We start from the raw sequence: 26,463 nt of genomic DNA, 5'->3' as shown, positions 1-26,463 counted from the left end.
GTTGGACTTTTCGGAGTAGATTTTTGGTCCCGGATTAGGACGCGGTTTTGGACGTCCAATGGGAATTCTGTATATATATATAAATAGCTACATTTCTTCCCATTTGTCCCACCCATTTATATAGGACACGCCCCAAGCAACGGGATTTGAATAATAAATAGCGTAAATAACCCCGTTCATCAAACCCAAAATGAATACAGACCTCTAAATAGACCCCAGACCAGACCCCTAAACTATTACAGACCCCAGACCAGACCCCCTAAATACAGACCCTCGAAAAACCATCAGACCCCAGACACTGACCTCAGACCAGACCCATCGCGAGTGACCACGAGGAAGCGTCGCCGCTAGAATATATGACCTACTCCAGAGTGCGTGCGTCCGGGGGGGGCTGTATTCCGTCAGGGAGGTCTCCCCTCTTCCCGGGACAGGTTCCCCCGTACTCGGGGTGCCGACTATTCCTGCTGTCTGGACGGGTCCCCTCTCTGTGTGACCCCCATATAACAAGATGATGTTTTCCAGAACAAGGGCCCGACGCCGAAAATTCTACACAAAATCCTCCATTGTTTATTTACGGGGGGGGGGGGTCGTGCGGCCTCTGATGACTCCCCGATCTGCGCTTTCTCCAGCCAAGTTGTCAGCGGAGCCGCGTTCTCACCCGACTTTCGCTGCTCTGATTTGTTTGACGTTGGGGAATTTTAATCATCTTCACATGTTCCCTCCAAACAACTCCGAAATGGAGGACGATGAAGAGCGGAGAAATCACGGAATACCTGGCCGGGACGGAGCGGAAATGTTCTCCTGAATGAGAAATATCTATTACTCCGCACATAGGCCAAGGGCCGGGCGAGAGACGGGCGAGGGACGGGCGAGGAGCGCAGACATCTACTGCAGCCATTACTGAGAAGAGAAAAATATTCACAAAAACGGAAACGTAGAAACGAGACGTCCAGCAGTGAACAGCAAGGCCCGAAGACAAACACCTGGCAGGAAGGGTGCGGGCTGGGGAAAGGGCGCTCATAGCGGAGGGGGCAGAGCAACCCTAAAATAGGCCCCCACACCTGAAGTCACCCCAGGACTGGATCCAAGACAAGATTCCCACCAAGAATGGAGATGGAGTCAGACAAACCCCCAATACCATAGAATATGGACCCAAACTGAGTATTCCTAACCCCCATGATCAGGACCTTACCCCTCCCCCACCTCATATCTCCGCTTATAGATTGTAAGCTCCTATGGTCAGGACCTTACCCCTCCCCCACCACTTATATCTCCTCTTATAAAGTGTAAGCTCTTGTGATCAGGACTCTTACTCGCCCCCCTCATGTGGGTAGTACATATATAGATGGGTGCTTACACTGGTTGGTCTCCTCATCGTCTTGGTGTGACCTTCAAGTCGTCCTTCCCATCTCCTCGTGCTCAGGTCACAGGGTCAGGTTCTCCTCGTCCTCAGGTCACAGGGGCGGCTTCTCCTCGTGCTCAGATCACGGGGTCGGCTTCTCGTGCTCAGGTCACGGGGTCGGGTTCTTCTCATGCTCAGGTCACGGGGTCGGGTTCTCCTCGTGCTCACGTCATGGGGTCGGGTTCTCCTCGTGCTCACGTCATGGGGTCGGGTTCTCCTCGTGCTCCGGTCACGGGGTCGGGTTCTCCTCGTGCTCCGGTCACGGGGTCGGGTTCTCCTCGTGCTCCGGTCACGGGGTCGGGTTCTCCTCGTGTTCAGGTCACGGGGTCGGGTTCTCCTCGTGCTCAGGTCACGGGGTGGAGTTCTCCTCGTGCTCATGTCACGGGGTCGGGTTCTCCTCGTGCTCAGGTCACGGGGTCGGGTTCTCCTTGTGCTCGGGTCACGGGGTCGGGTTCTCCTCGTGCTCAGGTCACGGGGTCGGGTTCTCCTCGTGCTCAGGTCACGGGGTTGGGTTCTCCTCGTGCTCGGGCCACGGGGTCGGGTTCTAGGGCTCGGGTCACGGGGTCAGGTTCTCCTCGTGCTCAGGTCACGGGGTCGGGTTCTCCTCGTGCTCGGGTTCTAGGGCTCGGGTCACGGGGTCAGGTTCTCGTGCTCCGGTCATGGGGTCGGGTTCTTCTAGAGCTCGGGTCACGGGGTCGGGTTCTCCTCATGCTCACGTCACGGGGTCGGGTTCTCGTGCTCCGGTCACGGGGTCGGGTTCTCCTCGTGCTCCGGTCACGGGGTCGGGTTCTCCTCGTGCTCCGGTCACGGGGTCAGGTTCTCCTCGTGCTCCGGTCACGGGGTCGGGTTCTCCTCGTGTTCAGGTCACGGGGTCGGGTTCTCCTCGTGCTCAGGTCATGGGGTGGGGTTCTCCTCGTGCTCAGGTCACGGGGTCGTGTTCTCCTCGTGCTCAGGTCACGGGGTCGGGTTCTCCTCGTGCTCAGGTCACGGGGTCGGGTTCTCCTCGTGCTCAGGTCACGGGGTCGGGTTCTTCTAGAGCTCGGGTCACGGGGTTGGGTTCTCCTCGTGCTCAGGGCACGGGGTCGGGTTCTCCTCGTGCTCCGGTCACGGGGTCGGGTTCTCCTCGTGATCCGGTCACGGGGTCGGGTTCTCCTCGTGCTCCGGTCACGGGGTCGGGTTCTCCTCGTGCTCCGGTCACGGGGTCGGATTCTCTTCGTGCTCAGGTCACGGGGTTGGGTTCTCCTCGTGCTCGGGCCACGGGGTCGGGTTCTAGGGCTCGGGTCACGGGGTCAGGTTCTCCTCGTGCTCAGGTCACGGGGTCGGGTTCTCCTCGTGCTCGGGCCACGGGGTCGGGTTCTAGGGCTCGGGTCACGGGGTCAGGTTCTCCTCGTGCTCAGGTCACGGGGTCTGGTTCTCCTCGTGCTCGGGTCACGGGGTCGGGTTCTCCTCGTGCTCGGGCCACGGGGTCGGGTTCTAGGGCTCGGGTCACGGGGTCAGGTACTCCTCGTGCTCGGGCCACGGGGTCGGGTTCTAGGGCTCGGGTCACGGGGTCAGGTTCTCCTCGTGCTCAGGTCACGGGGTCGGGTTCTCCTCGTGCTCGGGCCACGGGGTCGGGTTCTCCTCGTGCTCGGGCCACGGGGTCGGGTTCTAGGGCTCGGGTCACAGGGTCAGGTTCTCCTCGTGCTCCGGTCACGGGGTCTGGTTCTCCTCGTGCTCAGGTCACGGGGTCGGGTTCTCCTCGTGCTCAGGTCACGGGGTCGGTTTCTCCTCGTGCTCAGGTCAGGGGGTCGGTTTCTCCTCGTGCTCCGGTCATGGGGTCGGGTTCTTCTAGAGCTCGGGTCACGGGGTCGGGTTCTCCTCATGCTCACGTCACGGGGTCGGGTTCTCGTGCTCCGGTCACGGGGTCGGGTTCTCCTCGTGCTCCGGTCACGGGGTCGGGTTCTCCTCGTGCTCCGGTCACGGGGTGGGGTTCTCCTCGTGCTCAGGTCACGGGGTGGGGTTCTCCTCGTGCTCAGGTCACGGGGTGGGGTTCTCCTCGTGCTCAGGTCACGGGGTGGGGTTCTCCTCGTGCTCAGGTCACGGGGTGGGGTTCTCCTCGTGCTCAGGTCACGGGGTCGGGTTCTCCTCGTGCTCAGGTCACGGGGTCGGGTTCTCCTCGTGCTCAGGTCACGGGGTCGGGTTCTCCTCGTGCTCAGGTCACGGGGTCGGGTTCTCCTCGTGCTCAGGTCACGGGGTCGGGTTCTCCTCGTGCTCAGGTCACGGGGTCGGGTTCTCCTCGTGCTCAGGTCACGGGGTCGTGTTCTCCTCGTGCTCAGGTCACGTGGTCGGGTTCTCCTCGTGCTCGGGTCACGGGGTCGGGTTCTCCTCGTGCTCCGGTCATGGGGTCGGGTTCTTCTAGAGCTCGGGTCACGGGGTTGGGTTCTCCTCGTGCTCAGGTCACGGGGTCGGGTTCTCCTCGTGCTCCGGTCACGGGGTCGAGTTCTCCTCGTGATCCGGTCACGGGGTCGGGTTCTCCTCGTGCTCCGGTCACAGGGTCGGGTTCTCCTCGTGCTCAGGTCACAGGGTCAGGTTCTTCTCGTGCTCAGGTCACGGGATCGGGATCTCCTCGTGCTCCGGTCACGGGGTCGTGTTCTCCTCGTGCTCGGGTCACGGGGTCGGGTTCTATTCGTGCTACGGTCATGGGGTCGGGTTCTCCTTGTGCTCGGGGTCGGGTTCTCCTCGTGCTCAGGTCACGGGGTCGGGTTCTCCTCGTGCTCAGATCATGGGGTCGGATTCTCCTCGTCCATTGTTGCTTCTTTGTATTCCGCTGTCATTTGCAGTTTCTTTTGAGGTGTTCCGAGGTCTTATCCCAACATAAGAGCTGCCAGCTGCAGGTCAGGCCCCATGCACACGGCCGTAAAAAACATCCGTAATTGCGGTCCGCAAAAATGGACCCATTCACTTTCATTGAACACGGACACCTTTCTGTAGCGCTATGGATGGGTGTCCGTGCCGTAGAAATGTTCCGAAAATTATGGAAAGTATGGGAGCACCGCCCGAAAATGCGGGTGGCAGTCGGCGGCCGTGTGCATGGGGCCTAACACCAGATAAGGGGTAACTGGGCGTCTTGGGTGATGTGATTTCTTTCGGACGGCTCCTCAGGGTCACTAGTTTCATGTTTCTACATTGGGATCTCACCTGGCAGAGCCAGCAATTATTATAAACGCCTGACTTCACCTTTCTGTGGACTCTGGACTCCGGGACGCCTGGTTTGGGCCATTTCTTCCTCCCAAATGTTAAATAGGAACCAGAAACATGTTCTCCAACCCTGAGAGCTGCAACCAACACTACATCTGCTACCAACACTACTACATCTGCTACACCACCATAGCTGTAACCAACACTACGTCTGCTACCACCACCACTACATCTGCTACACCACCACTACATCTGCTACCACCACCACTACATCTGCTACACCACCAGGTGTCCCTGTATCTTCTCCCTCGTTGCCCCTTTCATGGCCGTCTCCTCCTCATCCTTTGCTGGTCAGTAGACCGCGGTATGACTAGATATTATGTCTCACCATCATCCTGAGGTGTTGCTCAGACCCTACCATGGCTCCCGGCTTCACCAGCAACAGTTTGTTGTATGTCGATTGCCGGAACTCTTGATGACTGGAGCGGGGTGAGGAGCAAGGCATGCTGGGAAGCCATACTTAATCCCTGCACCGTGCCCAAACACACCGTGGATAGAGAAGATGGAGACGAGGTCAATTGGGTTAAACAAGACGTAGGTCTTATATTAGGTGGGATTTTGGATGCAAAGGAATAGTGGCTGCAGATGGAAGGTGAGAGTTGTGGTACATTGGAGATTGGAGTGGTAGTACATACAATATGGTGGTGCAGTCGGTAGTCGTAGTGGATGCTAGTTGGGGTGCATAGAATGTGGGAACGTGGGTAGTAGGGACTTCAGGGCAGTAAGTAGAAGAGAGGTATCACTAGAGAGGAGCTAAAGGGTTGGAGTGTACAAGACAGGTGAGTACAGGTAGATATTGGGGTACAGGACAGGTGAGTACAGGTAGATATTGGGGGTACAAGACAGGTGAGTACAGGTAGATATTGGGGTACAGGACAGGTGAGTACAGGTAGATATTGTGGGTACAAGACAGGTGAGTACAGGTAGATATTGTGGGTACAAGACAGGTGAGTACAGGTAGATATTGTGGGTACAAGACAGGTGAGTACAGGTAGATATTGTGGGTACAAGACAGGTGAGTACAGGTAGATATTGGGGATACAAAACAGGTGAGTACAGGTAGATATTGGGGATACAAAACAGGTGAGTACAGGTAGATATTGGGGTACAGGTAGATATTGGGGTACAGGACAGGTGAGTACAGGTAGATATTGGGGTACAGGTAGATATTGGGATATAGACCAGGTGAGTACAGGTAGATATTGGGGCTACAGGACAGGTGAGTACAGGTAGATATTGGGGGTACAGTACAGGTAGATATTGAGGTACAGGACAGGTGAGTACAGGTAGGTATCGGGGGTACAGGAGAGGTGAGTACAGGTAGGTATTGGGGAACAGGACAGGTAAGTACAGGTAGATATTGGGGGTACAGTACAGGGGAGTACAGGTAGATATTGAGGTACAGGACAGGTGAGTACAGGTAGATATTGGGGGTACAGTACAGGGGAGTACAGGTAGATATTGAGGTACAGGACAGGGGAGTACAGGTAGGTATTGGGGAACAGGACAGGTGAGTACAGGTAGATATTGGGGTACAGGACAGGTGAGTACAGGTAGATATTGGGGTACAGGTAGATATTGGGATATAGAGCAGGTGAGTACAGGTAGATATTGGGGCTACAGGACAGGTGAGTACAGGTAGATATTGGCGGTACAGTACAGGTAGATATTGAGGTACAGGACAGGTGAGTACAGGTAGGTATCGGGGGTACAGGAGAGGTGAGTACAGGTAGGTATTGGGGAACAGGACAGGTAAGTACAGGTAGATATTGGGGGTACAGTACAGGGGAGTACAGGTAGATATTGAGGTACAGGACAGGTGAGTACAGGTAGATATTGGGAAACAGGACAGGTGAGTACAGGTAGGTATTGGGAAACAGGACAGGTGAGTACAGTATTGTGGGTACTAGCAATAGTTGGGTATGGGGGCAGCAAGTAAGGGTTGAGTGTACAGGCAGGTGAGTACAGGTAAGTATTGGGGTACAGGAAAAGTTAGTACAGGTAGGTATTGGGGTACAGGAGATGCGTACAGGTAGGTATTGGGTACAGGAAAGGTTAGTACAGGTAGGCATTGGGGTACAAGAGAGGTGAGTACAGGTAGGTATTGGGGTACAGGAGAGGTGAGTACAGGTAGGTATTGGGGTACAGGAGAGGTGAGTACAGGTGGGTATTGGGGTACAGGAGAGATGAGTATAGGTTGGCAATAGGGGTGTGGAGGACAGGTGAGTACGGAAGGGCTTGGTGCACAGGCAGGTACATCTAGGTATTGGGGTACAAGCGTTAGGCAACTTTGAGGTGCAAATAATAGGTGAAGGATACACAGGACAGATGGGTGCAGCTAGTTATTGGGGATACAGAGAGTATCTAGGTAATGAGATGCAGGTAGTAGCTAAAAATGGGGTGCAGGTAGAAGCCGCTAATGTGGAGCAAGTGGTGGCCGCTAATGGGGCACAGGTGGTGGCCACTAATGGGGTGCAGGTAGTGGCCAGTAATGGGGTGCAGGTAGTGGCCAGTAATGGGGTGCAGGTAGTGGCCAGTAATGGGGTGCAGGTAGTGGCCAGTAATGGGGTGCAGGTAGTAGCTGATAATGGGTTGCTGTGAGTAGCCGTAAATGAGACGCAGGTAATGACTTGTAATTAGGTGCAGGGAGTAGCTGTGTCAGAGACAGGAGCACTGGGCAGGAGTTGGATGTTGGGGTACACATGGCGAAGGGTGATAGACTGTCAGGGTGTGGGGCAGGAGATGATTGTTGGAGTACACTTAGGGTGGGGTGCAGGAGGTTGATGTTGGGGTACACATGGTGAGGGGTGACAGGCTGTCAGGGTGGGGGGCATGAGGGGCTACACATGGTGAGGGGTGACGGGCTGTCAGGGTGGGGGGCAGGAGGGGTACACATGGTGAGGGGTGACGGGCTGTCAGGGTGGGGTACACTTGGTGACGGGCTGTTAGGGTGGGGGCAGGAGGGGGTACACTTGGTGACGGGCTGTCTGGGTGGGGGACAGGAGGGGGTACACTTGGTGACGGGCTGTCTGGGTGGGGGGCAGGAGGGGGTACACTTGGTGACGGGCTGTCTGGGTGGGGGGCAGGAGGGGGTACACTTGGTGACGGGCTGTCTGGGTGGGGGGCAGGAGGGGGTACACTTGGTGACGGGCTGTCAGGGTGGGGGCAGGAGGGGGTACACATGGTGAGGGGTGACGGGCTGTCAGGGTGGGGTACACTTGGTGACGGGCTGTCAGGGTGGGGGGCAGGAGGGGGTACACTTGGTGACGGGCTGTCAGGGTGGGGGCAGGAGGGGGTACACATGGTGACGGGCTGTCAGGGTGGGGGGCAGGAGGGGGTACACTTGGTGACGGGCTGTCAGGGTGGGGGGCAGGAGGGGGTACAAATGGTGACGGGCTGTCTGGGTGGGGGGCAGGAGGGGGTACACTTGGTGACAGGCTGTCTGGGTGGGGGGCAGGAGGGGGTACACTTGGTGACGGGCTGTCAGGGTGGGGGGCAGGAGGGGGTGCACATGGTGAGGGGCTGTCAGGGTGGGGGGCAGGAGGGGGTACACTTGGTGACGGGCTGTCTGGGTGGGGGGCAGGAGGGGGTACACTTCGTGACGGGCTGTCAGGGTGGGGGGCAGGAGGGGGTACACTTGGTGACAGGCTGTCAGGGTGGGGGGCAGGAGGGGGTACACTTGGTGACGGGCTGTCAGGGTGGGGGGCAGGAGGGGGTACACTTGGTGACGGGCTGTCAGGGTGGGGGGCAGGAGGGGGTACACTTGGTGAGGGGCTGTCAGGGTGGGGGGCAGGAGGGGGTACACATGGTGAGGGGCTGTCAGGGTGGGGGGCAGGAGGGGGTACACATGGTGAGGGGCTGTCAGGGTGGGGGGCAGGAGGGGGTACACTTGGTGACGGGCTGTCAGGGTGGGGGCAGGGAGGAGCAGTACAGGGGGAGGGCAGCCTCTTCTCTCCCCACTCCCTCGCAGCCTCCCCCGGGACTCCTCCGCCCGGCAGCCGTGGAGCGGGATGATGCAGCCTCAGTGTTCCGTGCGCCGCGCTGCTGAGCGGATGATCGCGGGGACTTGCGCCCGGCCGAAACTGGTGATCGCGGGGACAGCGCAGAGCGTAGCGGCCGGAGCTCATGTTCTCCCTGCAGGACCCGCTGTCCCGGGCGCCGCTCAACATGAAGGAGGAACCGCTGCCCACCGTGCGAGCCTGGATGCAAAGCCCGGGGATCGTGGACTCCAGCACCGCGGCACAGAGGTAAGAACTCCGGTGTCATGTGTGCTCTACTCACAGCCAGAGCTGCATCCTGCACTAGTTATACACTACGCCGGGACTCTACTCACAGCCAGAGCTGCATCCTGCACTACTTATACACTACGCCGGGACTCTACTCACAGCCAGAGCTGCACCCGCTACTTATACACTACACCCGGGTCTCTATTCACAGCCAGAGCTGCATCCTGCACTACTTATACACTACACCGGGACTCTACTCACAGCCAGAGCTGCACCCGCTACTTATACACTACACCCGGGTCTCTATTCACAGCCAGAGCTGCATCCTGCACTACTTATACACTACACCGGGACTCTACTCACAGCCAGAGCTGCATCCTGCACTACTTATACACTACACCTGGACTCTACACACAGCCAGAGTTACATCCTGCACTACTTATACACTACACCCGGGACTCTACTCACAGCCAGAGCTGCACCCGCTACTTATACACTACACCCGGGTCTCTACTCACAGCCAGAGCTGCATCCTGCACTACTTATACACTACACCCGGGACTCTACTCACAGCCAGAGCTGCATCCTGCACTACTTATACACTACACCTGGACTCTACTCACAGCCAGAGCTACATCCTGCACTACGTATACACTACACCGGGACTCTACTCACAGCCAGAGCTGCACCCGCTACTTATACACGACACCCGGGACTCTACTCACAGACAGAGCTTCATCCTGCACTACTTATACACTACGCCGGGACTCTACTCACAGCCAGAGCTGCATCCTGCACTACTTATACACGACACCCGGGATTCTACTCACAGCCAGAGCTGCACCTGCTACTTATACAGTAAACCGGGACTCTACTCACAGCCAGAGCTGCATCCTGCACTACTTATACACTACACACAGGCCTCTACTCACAGCCAGAGCTGCACCCTGCACTACTTATACACTACACCCGGGACTCTACTCACAGCCAGAGCTGCACCCAATACTTATACACTACACCCGGGACTCTATTCACAGCCAGAACTGCATCCTGCACTACTTATACACTACACCGGGACTCTACTCCCAGCCAGAGCTGCATCCTGCACTACTTATACTCTACTCACAGCCAGAGCTGCATCCTGCACTACGTATACACTACATCGGGACTCTACTCACAGCCAGAGCTGCACCCACTACTTATACACTACACCCGGGACTCTACTAACAGCGAGAGCTGCATCCTGCACTGCTTATACACTACACCGGGACTCTACTCACAGCCAGAGCTGCATCCTGCACTACTTATACACTACACCGGGACTCTACTCACAGCCAGAGCTGCATCCTGCACTACTTATACACTGCAGACAGGCCTCTACTCACAGCCAGAGCTGCACCCTGCACTACTTATACACTACACCCAGGACACTACTCACAGCCAGAGCTGCATCCTGCACTACTTATACACTACACCCGGGACTCTACTCACAGCCAGAGCTGCATCCTGCACTATTTATACACTACACCCAGACTCTACTCACAGCCAGAGCTGCACCCCACTACTTATACACTACACCAAGGACTCTATTCACAGCCAGAGCTGCATCCTGCACTACTTATACACTACACCCGGGACTCTACTCACAGCCAGAGCTGCATCCTGCACTATTTATACACTACACCCAGACTCTACTCACAGCCAGAGCTGCACCCCACTACTTATACACTACACCAAGGACTCTATTCACAGCCAGAGCTGCATCCTGCACTACTTATACACTACACCCGGGACTCTACTCACAGCCAGAGCTGCATCCTGCACTATTTATACACTACACCCAGACTCTACTCTCAACCAGAGCTGCACCCCACTACTTATACACTACACCAAGGACTCTATTCACAGCCAGAGCTGCATCCTGCACTACTTATACACTACACCTGGGACTCTACTCACAGCCAGAGCTGCTTCTGCTAGTTATACAGTACACCGGGACTCTACTCACAGCCAGAGCTCCATCCTGCACTATTTATACACTACACCCAGACTCTACTCACAGCCAGAGCTGCACCCCACTACTCACCCAGGACTCTATTCACTGCCAGAGCTGCATCCTGCACTACTTATACACTACACCCGGGACTCTACTCACAGCCAGAGCTGCATCCTGCACTACTTATACTCTACACCCGGGACTCTACTCACAGCCAGAGCTCTATCCTCTACTATTTATACACTACACCCAGACTCTACTCACAGCCAGAGCTGCACCCCACTACTTATAGACTGCACCCTGGACTCTACTCACAGCCAGAGCAGCATCCTGCACTACTTATACACTACACCCAGGACTCTACTCACAGCCAGAGCTGCATCCTGCACTACTTATACACTACACACAGGCCTCTACTCACAGCCAGAGCAGCATCCTGCACTACTTATACACTACACCGGGACTCTACTCACAGCCAGAGCTGCAACCGCTACTTATACACTACACCCGGGTCTCTATTCACAGCCAGAGCAGCATCCTGCACTACTTATACACTACACCCGGGACTCTACTCACAGCCAGAGCTGCACCTGCTAGTTATACAGTACACCGGGACTCTACTCACAGCCAGAGCTGCATCCTGCACTACTTATACTCTACACCCGGGACTCTACTCACAGCCAGAGCTCTATCCTCTACTATTTATACACTACACCCAGACTCTATTCACAGCCAGAGCTGCATCCTGCACTACTTATACACTGCACCTGGGACTCTACTTACAGCCAGAGCTGCACCTGCTACTGATACAGTACATCGGGACTCTACTCACAGCCAGAGCTGCATCCTGCACTACTTATACACTACACCCGGGATTCTACTCACAGCCAGAGCTGCACCTGCTACTTATACAGTAAACCGGGACTCTACTCACAGCCAGAGCTGCATCCTGCACTACTTATACACTACACACAGGCCTCTACTCACAGCCAGAGCTGCACCCTGCACTACTTATACACTACACCCGGGACTCTACTCACAGCCAGAGCTGCACCCAATACTTATACACTACACCCGGGACTCTATTCACAGCCAGAACTGCATCCTGCACTACTTATACACTACACCGGGACTCTACTCCCAGCCAGAGCTGCATCCTGCACTACTTATACACTACACCCGGGACTCTATTCACAGCCAGAACTGCATACTGCACTACTTATACACTACACGGGACTCTACTCCCAGCCAGAGCTGCATCCTGCACTACTTATACACTACACCCGAGACTCTACTCACAGCCAGAGCTGCACCACTCACACACAACACCTGGGACTGTACATTACTCACATCCAGAGCTGTACTTACATCTAACACACAACACCTGGGACTCTACTCCACTCACATCCAGAGCTGTACTCTTCTCCACTAACACATAGCAATACCTGATACTGTGCTCTACTTACTCCCAAAGCTGTACCTTGCACAATTTACACCAAACAACACCTGGGATTATACCCTGCTCCATTCACACTCAAAGCTGTACTCTACTCCACTCATACTCAACCACACTGACTGCCCCAATATCCGGGTACTCTACTCCACTCACACCCAGAGTCACACCCTGCCTGCTGACATTCACCACTCAGGACTATACTCCGGTTCATTCATTGTATTCTTCTCCACTTACACACAGAGCTGCACACTGCTCCATTCACATTCAACACTGACTACACTTTTCATCCTGAAACTGTATGTTGCACTGCTCACACCAACACTGCAGCCATCCCTGCTCCAGTCACATCCAAAGCTGCATCCTGCTCCACTTACAACCACACTGCACTGTGTACTCAAACACTGGGATTTTTCCCTGCTCCGCTCACAATCAGAGCTGTACCATGAATCTATTTACCCTGACCGAGGACTATCACAGGATATGATCCACTGACTATAACCGAGGACTATCACCTGACATGTCCTACTGACCCTGACCGAGGACTATCACAGGACATGATACACTGACAATGACCGAGGACTATCACCGGACATGTCCTACTGACCCTGACCCAGGACTATCACAGGACATGTCCTACCGACCCTGACCCAGGACTATCACAGGACATGTCCTACCGACCCTGACCCAGGACTATCACAGGACATGTCCTACTGACCCTGACTCAGGACTATCACAGGACATGATCCACTGACAATAACCGAGGACTATCACTGGACAGGTCCTACTGACCCTGACCGAGGACTATCACAGGACATCTCCTACTGACCCTGACCCAGGACTATCACAGGACATGATACACTGACAATGACCGAGGACTATCACTGGACATGATCCACTGACCCAGGACTATGACAGGACATGGTCCACTGACAATGACCGAGGACTATCACAGGACATGATCCACTGACACTGACCCAGGACTATCACTGGACATCTCCTACTGACACTGACCGAGGACTATCACAGGACATGATACACTGACAATGTCCCAGGACTATCACTGGACATCTCCTACTGACCCTGACCCAGGACTATCACTGGACATGATCCACTGAAACTGACCCAGGACATGATCCACTGACACTGACCCAGGACTATCACAGGACATGATCCACTGACACTGACACAGGACTATCACAGGACATGATCCACTGACACTGACCCAGGACTATCACCGGACATGTCCTACTGACCCTGACCCAGGACTATCACAGGACATCTCCTACTGACACTAACCCAGGACTATCACAGGACATCTCCTACTGACCCTGACCGAGGACTATCGCCGGACATGTTCTACTGACACTGACCCAGGACTATCACAAGACATCTCCTACTGGCACTGACCCAGGACTATCACAGGACATGTCCTACTGACCCTGACCCAGGACTATCACAGGACATCTCCTACTGACACTAACCCAGGACTATCACAGGACATTTCCTACTGACCTGACACTGACCCAGGACTATCACAGGACATGTCCTACTGACCCTGACCCAGGACTATCAAAGGACATCTCCTACTGGCACTGACCTAGGACTATCACAGGACATCTCCTACTGGCACTGACCCAGGACTATCACAGGACATGTCCTACTGACCCTGACCCAGGACTATCACAGGACATCTCCTACTGACACTGACCCAGGACTATCACAGGGCATCTCCTACTGACCCTGACCCAGGACTATCACAGGACATGATCCACTGACACTAACCCAGGACTATCACAGGACATGTTCTACTGACAGTAGTATCAGGACTATCACCGGACATGTCCTACTGACCCTGACCCAGGACTATCACAGGACATGTCCTACCGACCCTGACCCAGGACTATCACAGGACATGTCCTACTGACCCTGACCCAGGACTATCACAGGACATGTCCTACTGACCCTGACTCAGGACTATCACAGGACATGATCCACTGACAATAACCGAGGACTATCACTGGACAGGTCCTACTGACCCTGACCGAGGACTATCACAGGACATCTCCTACTGACCCTGACCGAGGACTATCACCGGACCTGTCCTACTGACCCTGACCGAGGACTATAACCGGACATGTCCTGCTGACCCTGACCGAGGACTATCACAGGACATCTCCTACTGACCCCTGGCCCAGGTCTATCACAGGACATGATCCACTGACACTGACCCAGGACTATCACAGGACATGATCCACTGGCACTGACCCAGGTCTATTACAGGACATGATCCACTGAAACTGACCCAGGACTATCACAGGACATGATCCACTGACACTGACCGAGGACTATCACAGGACATCTCCTACTGACCCTGACCGAGGACTATCACCGGATATGTTCTACTGACACTGACCCAGCACTATCACAGGACATCTCCTACTGGCACTGACCCAGGACTATCACAGGATATATCCTACTGACACTGACCCAGGAATATCACAGGACATGTCCTACTGACCCTGACCCAGGACTATCACAAGACATCTCCTACTGACACTGACCCAGGAATATCACAGGACATGTCCTACTGACACTGACCCAGGACTATCACAGGACATCTCCTACTGGCACTGACCTAGGACTATCACAGGACATCTCCTACTGACACTGACCCAGGAATATCACAGGACATCTCCTACTGACACTGACCCAGGACTATCACAGGATATATCCTACTGACCCAGGACTATCACAGGACATCTCCTACTGACCCAGGACTATCACAGGATATATCCTACTGACACTGACCCAGGACTATCACAGGATATATCCTACTGACCCAGGACTATCACAGGATATATCCTACTGACCCAGGACTATCACAGGATATATCCTACTGACACTGACCCAGGACTATCACAGGATATATCCTACTGACCCAGGTCTATTACAGGACATGATCCACTGACACTGACCCTGGACTATCACAGGACATGATCCACTGACACTGACCCAGGTCTATCACAGGACATCTCCTACTGACACTAACCCAGGACTATCACAGGACATCTCCTACTGACACTGACCCAGGACTATCACAGGACATGATCCACTGACACTGACCCTGGACTATTACAGGACATGATCCACTGACACTGACCCAGGTCTATCACAGGACATCTCCTACTGACACTGACCCAGGACTATCACAGGACATGATCCACTGACACTGACCCTGGACTATTACAGGACATGATCCACTGACACTGACCCAGGACTATCACAGGACATGATCCACTGACACTGACCTGGACTATCACAGGACATGATCCACTGACACTGACCCAGGACTATCACAGGACATGATCCACTGACACTGGCCAAGGACTATCACAGGACATGATCCGCTCACACTGGCCCAGGACTATCACAGGATATATCCTACTGATCAAGGACTATCACAGGACATGTTCTACTGACAGTAGTATCAGGACTATCACAGGACTATCACTACATTGCGTCTTATTGGCTCGGACATAGGATTATTGCAGCACCTTTACTACGGATGTTATGACTTGTGATTCAGTCCCAATGACCCAGGATCATCACAGGAAATGTTCTCCTTACCCAGGACTAACACATCAAATGTCCCAGTGAACAAGGACTATCACAGGAAATGCCTCACTGGTGCAGAACGGACCAGGACATGGCCTATTAAATCAGGACTATCGGAGGTTATGTTCCATTGATCTAGAAAGAGGACAAGAAATGTTCCACGGATCAAGGACTATTCTAGGAAATGCCGTCCTGAGCCAGGATTATCATACACGTCTTTACAGCACATGTATTATTCTGATATTGGACTATTGCCCTTGACCCTCTGATTTATGGAACATATCAGAACATATGCTGCCGATACTGACCAAGGACTATCACGGTCATATGTTCTACTGATGCTGAACCCGTGACAAAATCCAGGACTTTCACAAGATGTTTCTTGCTTGCACTGGACCAAGTATATCACAGCACATGCCCCACAGGCCAGGACTATCAGCGGATCATACTCATACTGATGCTGTGATTCAGGGTATGTCATACTGATAATGACCAAGGACTATCACAGGTCATGTCCTACTGATACCATGAACAAGGACTATCACAGGTCATGTCCTACTGATACCATGAACAAGGACTATCACTGGTCATGTCCTACTGATACTATAACCAAGGACTATCACTGGTCATGTCCTACTGATACCATGAACAAGGACTATCACAGGTCATGTCCTACTGATACTATAACCAAGGACTATCACTGGTCATGTCCTACTGATACTATAACCAAGGACTATCACTGGTCATGTCCTACTGATACTATAACCAAGGACTATCACAGGTCATGTCCTACTGATACTATAACCAAGGATTATCACTGGTCATGTCCTGCTGATACTATGAACAAGGACTATCACAGGTCATGTCCTACTGATACTATAACCAAGGACTATCACAGGTCATGTACTACTGATACTATAACCAAGGACTATCACAGGTCATGTCCTACTGATACTATAACCAAGGACTATCACAGGTCATGTCCTACTGATACTATAACCAAGGACTATCACAGGTCATGTCCTACTGATGCTATAACCAAGGACTATCACAGGTCATGTCCTACTGATACTATAACCAAGGACTGTAACAGGTCATGTCCTACTGATGCCATGAACAAGGACTATCACAGGTCATGTCCTACTGATACTATAACCAAGGACTATCACAGGTCATGTCCTACTGATACTGACCAAGGACTATCACAGGTCATGTCCTACTGATACCATGACCAAGGACTATCACAGGTCATGTCCTACTGATACTATAACCAAGGACTATCACTGGTCATGTCCTACTGATACTATAACCAAGGACTATCACTGGTCATGTCCTACTGATACTATAGCCAAGGACTATCACTGGTCATGTCCTACTGATACTATAACCAAGGACTATCACTGGTCATGTCCTCCTGCTGATACTATAACCAAGGACTATCACAGGTCATGTCCTACTGATACTATAACCAAGGACTATCACTGGTCATTTCCTACTGATACTATAACCAAGGACTATCACTGGTCATGTCCTACTGATACTATAACCAAGGACTATCACAGGTCATGTCCTACTGATACTATAACCAAGGATTATCACTGGTCATGTCCTGCTGATACTATGAACAAGGACTATCACAGGTCATGTCCTACTGATACTGACCAAGGACTATCACAGGTCATGTCCTACTGATACCATGAACAAGGACTATCACAGGTCATGTCCTACTGATACCATGAACAAGGACTATCACAGGTCATGTCCTACTGATACTATAACTAAGGACTATCACAGGTCATGTCCTACTGATACTATAACCAAGGACTATCACTGGTCATGTCCTACTAATACTATAAACAAGGACTATCACAGGTCATGCTCTACGGATACCATCCTACTGATACTATAAGCAACGACTATCACAGAACATGTCCTATTGATACTATTACTGAGGACCATCACAGGTCATGACCGAGGATTATTACAGGCCATTCTCTACTAACTGACCAAGGACTCACAGAACATATCCTACTGATACTATAAACAAGGACTATCACAGTCATGTCCTACTGATACTATAACCAAGGACTATCACAGGTCATGTCCTACTGATACCATGAACAAGGACTATCACAGGTCATGTCCTACTGATACTATGAACAAGGACTATCACAGGTCATGTCCTACTGATACTATGAACAAGGACTATCACAGGTCATGTCCTACTGATACTATAACCAAGGACTATCACAGGTCATGTCCTACTGATACTATGAACAAGGACTATCACAGGTTATGTCCTACTGATACTGACCAAGGACTATCACAGGTCATGTCCTACTGATACCATGAACAAGGACTATCACAGGTCATGTCCTACTGATACCATGAACAAGGACTATCACAGGTCATGTCCTACTGATACTATGAACAAGGACTATCACAGGTCATGTCCTACTGATACTATAACCAAGGACTATCACAGGTCATGTCCTACTGATACTATAAACAAGGACTATCACAGTCATGTCCTACTGATACTATAAACAAGGACTATCACAGTCATGTCCTACTGATACTGTGACCCAGGGCATGTCCTACTCATACTTTGGCTATGGACTATCACAGAACATATCCTACTGATACTTTGACCCAAGATGATCTCAAACAAATTTCTAGCAATACAATGACCCAGGACTATAAAAAAACATGTCCTGCTGATACTTTGACCCATGACATGTCCTACTGATGCTATGTCCCAGGATTATTACAGAACATGTCCTTCTCATACTGTAACCCAGAAAATGTCTTACTAGTACTATGACCATGGACTATAACATGTCCTACTAGTGGTATGACTGTGGACTATAACAGAACATGTCCTACTAGTTCTATGACCGTGGACTATAACAGAACATGTCCTACTAGTACTATGACCATGGACTATAACATGTCCTACTAGTGGTATGACCGTGGACTATAACAGCATGTCCTACTAGTTCTATGACCGGGGACTATAACAGAACATGTCCTACTAGTACTATGACCGTGGACTATAACAGAACATGTCCTACTAATACTATGACCGGGGACTATAACAGAACATGTCCTACTAGTACTATGACTGTGGACTATATCAGAACATTTCCAACTAGTTCTATGACCGTGGAGTATAACAGAACATGTCCTACTAGTTCTATGACCGTGGACTATAACAGAACATGTCCTACTAGTACTATGACCGTGGACTATAACAGAACATGTCCTACTAGTTCTATGACCGTGGACTATAACAGAACATGTCCTACTAGTACTATGACCATGGACTATAACATGTCCTACTAGTACTATGACCGTGGACTATAACAGAACATGTCCTACTAGTTCTATGACCGTGGACTATAACAGAACATGTCCTCCTACTAGTACTATGACCGTGGACTATAACAGAACATGTCCTACTAGTACTATGACCGGGGACTAGAACAGAACATGTCCTACTAGTACTATGACCGGGGACTATAACAGAGCATGTCCTACTAGTACTATGACCGTGGACTATAACAGAACATGTCCTACTAGTACTATGACTGTGGACTATATCAGAACATTTCCAACTAGTTCTATGGCCGTGGAGTATAACAACATGTCCTACTAGTTCTATGACCGTGGATTATAACAGAACATGTCCTACTAATACTATGACTGTGGACTATATCAGAACATTTCCAACTAGTTCTATGACCGTGGAGTATAACAGAACATGTCCTACTAGTTCTATGACCGTGGACTATAACAGAACATGTCCTCCTACTAGTACTATGACCGGGGACTATAACAGAACATGTCCTACTAGTACTATGACCGGGGACTATAACAGAGCATGTCCTACTAGTTCTATGACCGTGACCTATAACATAACATGTCCTACTAGTACTATGACCATGGACTATAACATGTCCTACTAGTGGTATGACCGTGGACTATAACAGAACATGTCCTACTAGTTCTATGACCGTGGACTATAACATAACATGTCCTACTAGTTCTATGACCGGGGACTATAACAGAGCATGTCCTACTAGTACTATGACCATGGACTATAACATGTCCTACTAGTGGTATGACCGTGGACTATAACAGAGCATGTCCTACTAGTTCTATGACCGGGGACTATAAGAGAACATGTCCTACTAGTACTATGACCGGGGACTATAACAGAACATGTCCTACTAATACTATGACCGGGGACTATAACAGAACATGTCCTACTAGTACTATGACCGTGGACTATAACAGAACATGTCCTACTAGTACTATGACCGGGGACTATAACAGAACATGTCCTACTAATACTATGACCCGGGACTATAACAGAACATGTCCTACTAATACTATGACCGGGGACTATAACAGAACATGTCCTACTAGTACTATGACCGTGGACTATAACAGAACATGTCCTACTAGTACTATGACCGGGGACTATAACAGAACATGTCCTACTAGTACTATGACCCGGGACTATAACAGAACATGTCCTACTAATACTATGACCGGGGACTATAACAGAACATGTCCTACTAGTACTATGACCGGGGACTATAACAGAACATGTCCTACTAATACTATGACCGGGGACTATAACAGAACATGTCCTACTAGTACTATGACCGGGGACTATAACAGAACATGTCCTACTAATACTATGACCGGGGACTATAACAGAACATGTCCTACTAGTACTATAACCGGGGACTATAACAGAACATGTCCGGTTGATACTATGGCCCAGGGTAATTACACAGCATATCTAAATGATATTTACACCAATGTCAAAACATGTCAAAAAACATTTAACATTAACACTGACCCAGGACTATCACAGAACATGAACCACTGACCCAGGATTCTCACAGAACATGTCCTACTGACCCTGATCCAGGACTATAACAGGACATCTCCTACTGACACTGACCCAGGACTATCACAGGACATGATCCACTGACACTGACCCAGGACTATCACAGGACATGATCCACTGACACTGACCCAGGACTATCACAGGACATGATCCACTGACCCAGGATTCTCACAGAACATGTCCTACTGACCCTGATCAGGACTATAACAGGACATCTCCTACTGACACTGACCAGGACTATCACAGGACATGATCCACTGACACTGACCCAGGACTATCACAGAACATGAACCACTGACCCAGGATTCTCACAGAACCTGTCCTACTGACCCTGATCCAGGACTATCACAGGACATATCCTACTGACACTGACCCAGGACTATCACAGGACATCTCCTACTGACCCTGATCCAGGACTATCACAGGACATGTCCTACTGACACTGACCCAGGACTATCACAGGACATATCCTACTGACCCTGACCGAGGACTATCACAGGACATGTCCTACTGACCCGGACCGAGGACTATCACAGGACATGTCCTACTGACCCTGACCGAGGACTATCACAGGACATGTCCTACTGACCCTGACCGAGGACTATCACAGGACATGTCCTACTGACCCTGACCTCGGACTATCACAGGACATGTCCTACTGACCCTGACCGAGGACTATCACTGGACATCTCCTACTGACCCTGACCGAGGACTATCACAGGACATCTCCTACTGACCCAGGACTATCACAGGACATCTCCTACTGACACTGACCTAGGACTATCACAGGATATATCCTACTGACACTGACCCAGGACTATCACAGGATATATCCTACTGACACTGACCCAAGACTATCACAGGACATGTCCTACTGACCCAGACCCGGGACTATCACAGGATATCTCCTACTGACACTGACCCGGGACTATCACAGGACATCTCCTACTGACACTGACCCAGGACTATCACAGGACATCTACTGACACTGACCTACGACTATCACTGGATATGATCCACTGACACTATGACTATCACAGGACAACTCCTACTGACACTGACCCAGGACTATCACAGGACATCTCCTACTGACCCTGACCTAGGACTATCACAGGATATATCCTACTGACACTGACCCAGGACTATCACAGGACATCTCCTACTGACCCTGACCTAGGACTATCACAGGATATATCCTACTGACACTGTCCCAGGACTCTCACAGTACATGATCCACTGAAACTGACCCAGGACTATCACAGGACATGATCCACTGACACTGACCCAGGACTATCACAGGACATGATCCACTGACACTGACCCAGGACTATCACAGGACATGATCCACTGACCCAGGACTATCACAGGACATGATACACTGACTCTGACCCAGGACTATCACAGGACATCTCCTACTGACCCTGACCGAGGACTATCACAGGAATCTCCTACTGACACTGACCCAGGACTATCACAGGACATGATCCACTGACACTGACCCAGGACTATCACAGGACATGATCCACTGACACTGACCCAGGACTATCACAGGACATCTCCTACTGGCACTGACCCAGGACTATCACAGGATATATCCTACTGACACTGACCCAGGACTATCACAGGACATCTCCTACTGACCTGACACTGACCCAGGACTATCACAGGACATCTCCTACTGACCTGACACTGACCCAGGACTATCACAGGATATATCCTACTGACCCAGGACTATCACAGGACATCTCCTACTGACCCTGACCGAGGACTATCACAGGAATCTCCTACTGACACTGACCCAGGACTATCACAGGACATGATCCACTGACACTAACCCAGGACTATCACAGGATATATCCTACTGGCACTGACCCAGGACTATCACAGGATATATCCTACTGACACTGACCCAGGACTATCACAGTGCATGATCCAGTGACCCTGACCGAGGACTATCACAGGACATGATCCACTGACCCTGACCGAGGACTATCACAGGACATGATACACTGACTATGGCCCAGGACTATCACAGGACATGATACACTGACTCTGACCCAGGACTATCACAGGACATCTCCTACTGACCCTGACCGAGGACTATCACAGGAATCTCCTACTGACACTGACCCAGGACTATCACAGGACATGATCCACTGACACTGACCCAGGACTATCACAGGACATCTCCTACTGGCACTGACCCAGGACTATCACAGGATATATCCTACTGACACTGACCCAGGACTATCACAGGACATCTCCTACTGACCTGACACTGACCCAGGACTATCACAGGACATCTCCTACTGACCTGACACTGACCCAGGACTATCACAGGATATATCCTACTGACCCAGGACTATCACAGGACATCTCCTACTGACCCTGACCGAGGACTATCACAGGAATCTCCTACTGACACTGACCCAGGACTATCACAGGATATATCCTACTGGCACTGACCCAGGACTATCACAGGATATATCCTACTGACACTGACCCAGGACTATCACAGTGCATGATCCAGTGACCCTGACCGAGGACTATCACAGGACATGATCCACTGACACTAACCCAGGACTATCACAGGATATATCCTACTGGCACTGACCCAGGACTATCACAGGATATATCCTACTGACACTGACCCAGGACTATCACAGTGCATGATCCAGTGACCCTGACCGAGGACTATCACAGGACATGATCCAGTGACCCTGACCGAGGACTATCACAGGACATGATCCAGTGACGTTCAGAGGCGACATCTCGCTTGTACTATATTGTCTGCACGTTTATCATCCAGAATTACATGTAAGATCGTTTTGACCGTGTGTCCTGGTAAAGTCTTATATGATACACGGGGACTGCAGGGATTATATGACAGGACCAGCAATAGTTGTGAGTACATGGCCGCACTCCGCCTGCCACGTTGGTGTCTCTGCAGTGTAGTAAATACATGTGAATGGGATCTGTCACTTATCACAGTACACAGGGGGGTGGTGGCTGTCAGTCTGTGCGTCGCACTCTCACAGCACCTCATGGGGCGTCAGGTCCTGAGCTCGCGAGACGCTGATCTCCGGCCCGGAACACTCATATCATTCCTCTGGGTGTAACTGATCCCACTACATGCCGCAAATCTGTCCGTACGAGGCCCCCACTTATTCCACCAATTCTGCAGGTTGTCGAGTGCGTCTTCTAATCACTCACCGGCCTAATAGAAGACGAGATGATGTTTTGTCTTCGGATAATTCATTTACATCAACAAAAAAGACAAATCTTAACGATAAAATAAGTCACAAAAGAAATAATATTATCATTTTTTTCATTTTTATTCTTCAATTATTATTATGGCAACTATTTTTTTTTAAACTGATGTGAATGGTGACGATCCGTGCGCAGCGGCGTGACGTACGTTGGCGCTACAGATGCAATGGAAAAGAAAGAAATACTATTTATTTTAGATTTTTTTTACGATTTATTTTTTGTATTTTTGTAATATTATTTATTATAATTTTTTTTATTCTCATTATTTGACTATTTTATTTATTATTTACTGGTATGATTTCGCATCATTTATTTTCATTATAATTTGTATCTTTTTTTATTTAGTATGAAATAGCTTTATTTATTTGTTATTATCATTATTTTATTATTATAATTTCTAGGTGCGATTATTGATTTTTATCATTGTATTATCTCTTATTTACTGATTCATTTTTTATTATCATTATTTTTACTTTTATTTATTATTTCTATTTACTCTGTTATTTTCTATCAAATATATTTAGATATTTTATTTTTATTTACTGTTTTGTTTAAAATAATTTACTATGATTTTATTATTATTACAGAATTCTTAGCTTTGAACTGATTGTATATATTTTTTTTATTATTTTTTGACTTTTTTTTTTTTATTATTATTTTTTATTTTATTTTTTTTTTACTATTTTTTTTTTTATTATTATTTTTTATTTTATTTATTTTTTACTATTTTTTTTTATTATTAGAATTTTTTTTTTATTTGTAGAGAAAAACTATCCGTGATTGATTGTATTGGAATCTTATAAATCGGTATCTTTCTCCTGCCGGTCGGGATGACGTCTTCGCCATCTGTTTATTGTCATTGCATCATTAATTGTGGTTTCATTGTCGGGGCTGCCGAGCGCAGAATATCCAGCCGCCCGTTATTACGGAATCTTCTTTTTTCTTTTTGTAAACTGACACATTTTACAATAAACAGACTTTAATAATTACCCCAAAGTAAATCAACACGACCTAATCAGGGAGGTCGTGCGTCCAGGTCTCCGCCTTCATCAGGACGCCGCCGCGCTCCACGCCTGTCTGAGGGGCCACTAATATCTTCGCAGATCTGGACACGCTCAACACTTTCATATGTACAAGTCATATCTTAGAAAAAAAAAATCCCGAAATGTAACTTCTCCGTAATAATATTCATAATTGTATTTCTAATTTGCAATAATGTATCGATAGTTTTCATGTTGAATCCATTATATCTTCAGTCATTGTAGGAAATGAAAAAAACAAAAACAGAGGAATAAAATGAATTCAATAAGATAAAACGGCTCTTCAAAAAAATAATAAAGGAAATAGTAAAAAAAAGAAATAAAAAAGTAAGAGAATAACAAAAAAAAAAAAAAATAATAGTGAAAAAATTGTAACATAATTCTGATAAAAAAATAATAATAATACAAATAATAATAATAATAAAAATAATAATAACAATAATAATAATACAAATAATAATAACAATAATAATAATACAAATAATAATAACAATAATAATAATAATAAAACATTCTAATGATTAGGTTGAACTAGAGAGATAAAGTACTTTTCTTGACCTGTTCAAGCTCAATGATGTATTCAGAATCTCGTGTTTACCACGATTTGATGCGTTTTTTTTACCGCAGCCCCTTTGAAGAATGCTTTAGGCCGGGATCACACACAAAGTTTTTATGCAGTTTTTGTTGCAGTAAAAAAAATTTGAGCCGAACGCAGAAGAAAAAGATGTGTCTGAGTTTTCTTCACTTTGGATCCACTTCTGGCTTTGGCTGAGCCAAAAACTGCATCAAAACTGCGTGTGTGTGATCCTGGCCTTAACAAAAGACGGATGTGACTTCTTTATTTTGTGTCCACTCCTGTGTTTAGATGATAAAATAGGGTCAAAAGCTGCATCAAAACTGCGTGTGTGTGATCGTGGCCTAAAGGGGAAAATGTTTCTCCATATCCTTCTACTTCTTTTAGAGAAAGTTCATGACAAATATCCCAGATTTATTGATTGTAATAACTTATCAAGAATATAAAATAGTAATAATAACCTAGAAAACACCCCCAATATCGGCAGGAAACCGGAGAAGAGTTTAGAATTAGGGACAGGCAAATCCAAGCTTTTTGTTTTACACATTTGTAATAATTTTGGCCTTTTGATCCCCTAAAATGCAGAATTGTACAATAATTCAGATGAAGACGGGAGGAGAGACGTTACATTATTGCCGCACACACAGATTTTTGTAACTATTTGTATTGTTTAATCTATTTTTTTTTATTTTTTATATTTATATATTTTTTTTTATACATTTT

At 49.4% G+C, this 26,463-nt stretch overlaps 1 protein-coding gene across 2 annotated transcripts in view; it reads left to right on the top strand.

Annotated features, from left to right (window-relative positions):
- The first annotated feature begins 8,622 nt into the window (after window positions 1-8,622).
- Window positions 8,623-26,463, top strand: part of LOC142748409 (transcription factor COE3-like) — a 124,871-nt gene continuing 107,030 nt past the window's right edge. For both annotated transcript variants that reach the window (XM_075855516.1, XM_075855509.1), the window contains exon 1: window positions 8,623-8,886. In XM_075855516.1, coding sequence (XP_075711631.1) covers window positions 8,765-8,886 — 122 coding nt within the window. In that variant the 5' untranslated portion in view covers window positions 8,623-8,764. The remainder of the gene's footprint in view (window positions 8,887-26,463) is intronic.

Source organism: Rhinoderma darwinii, chromosome 1, assembly GCF_050947455.1.
Source record: "Rhinoderma darwinii isolate aRhiDar2 chromosome 1, aRhiDar2.hap1, whole genome shotgun sequence".
Classification (NCBI taxonomy): domain Eukaryota; kingdom Metazoa; phylum Chordata; class Amphibia; order Anura; family Rhinodermatidae; genus Rhinoderma; species Rhinoderma darwinii.
The sequence above is the reverse complement of the archived record's forward strand: the minus strand, read 5'-3'. Positions and strand labels throughout refer to the sequence as shown.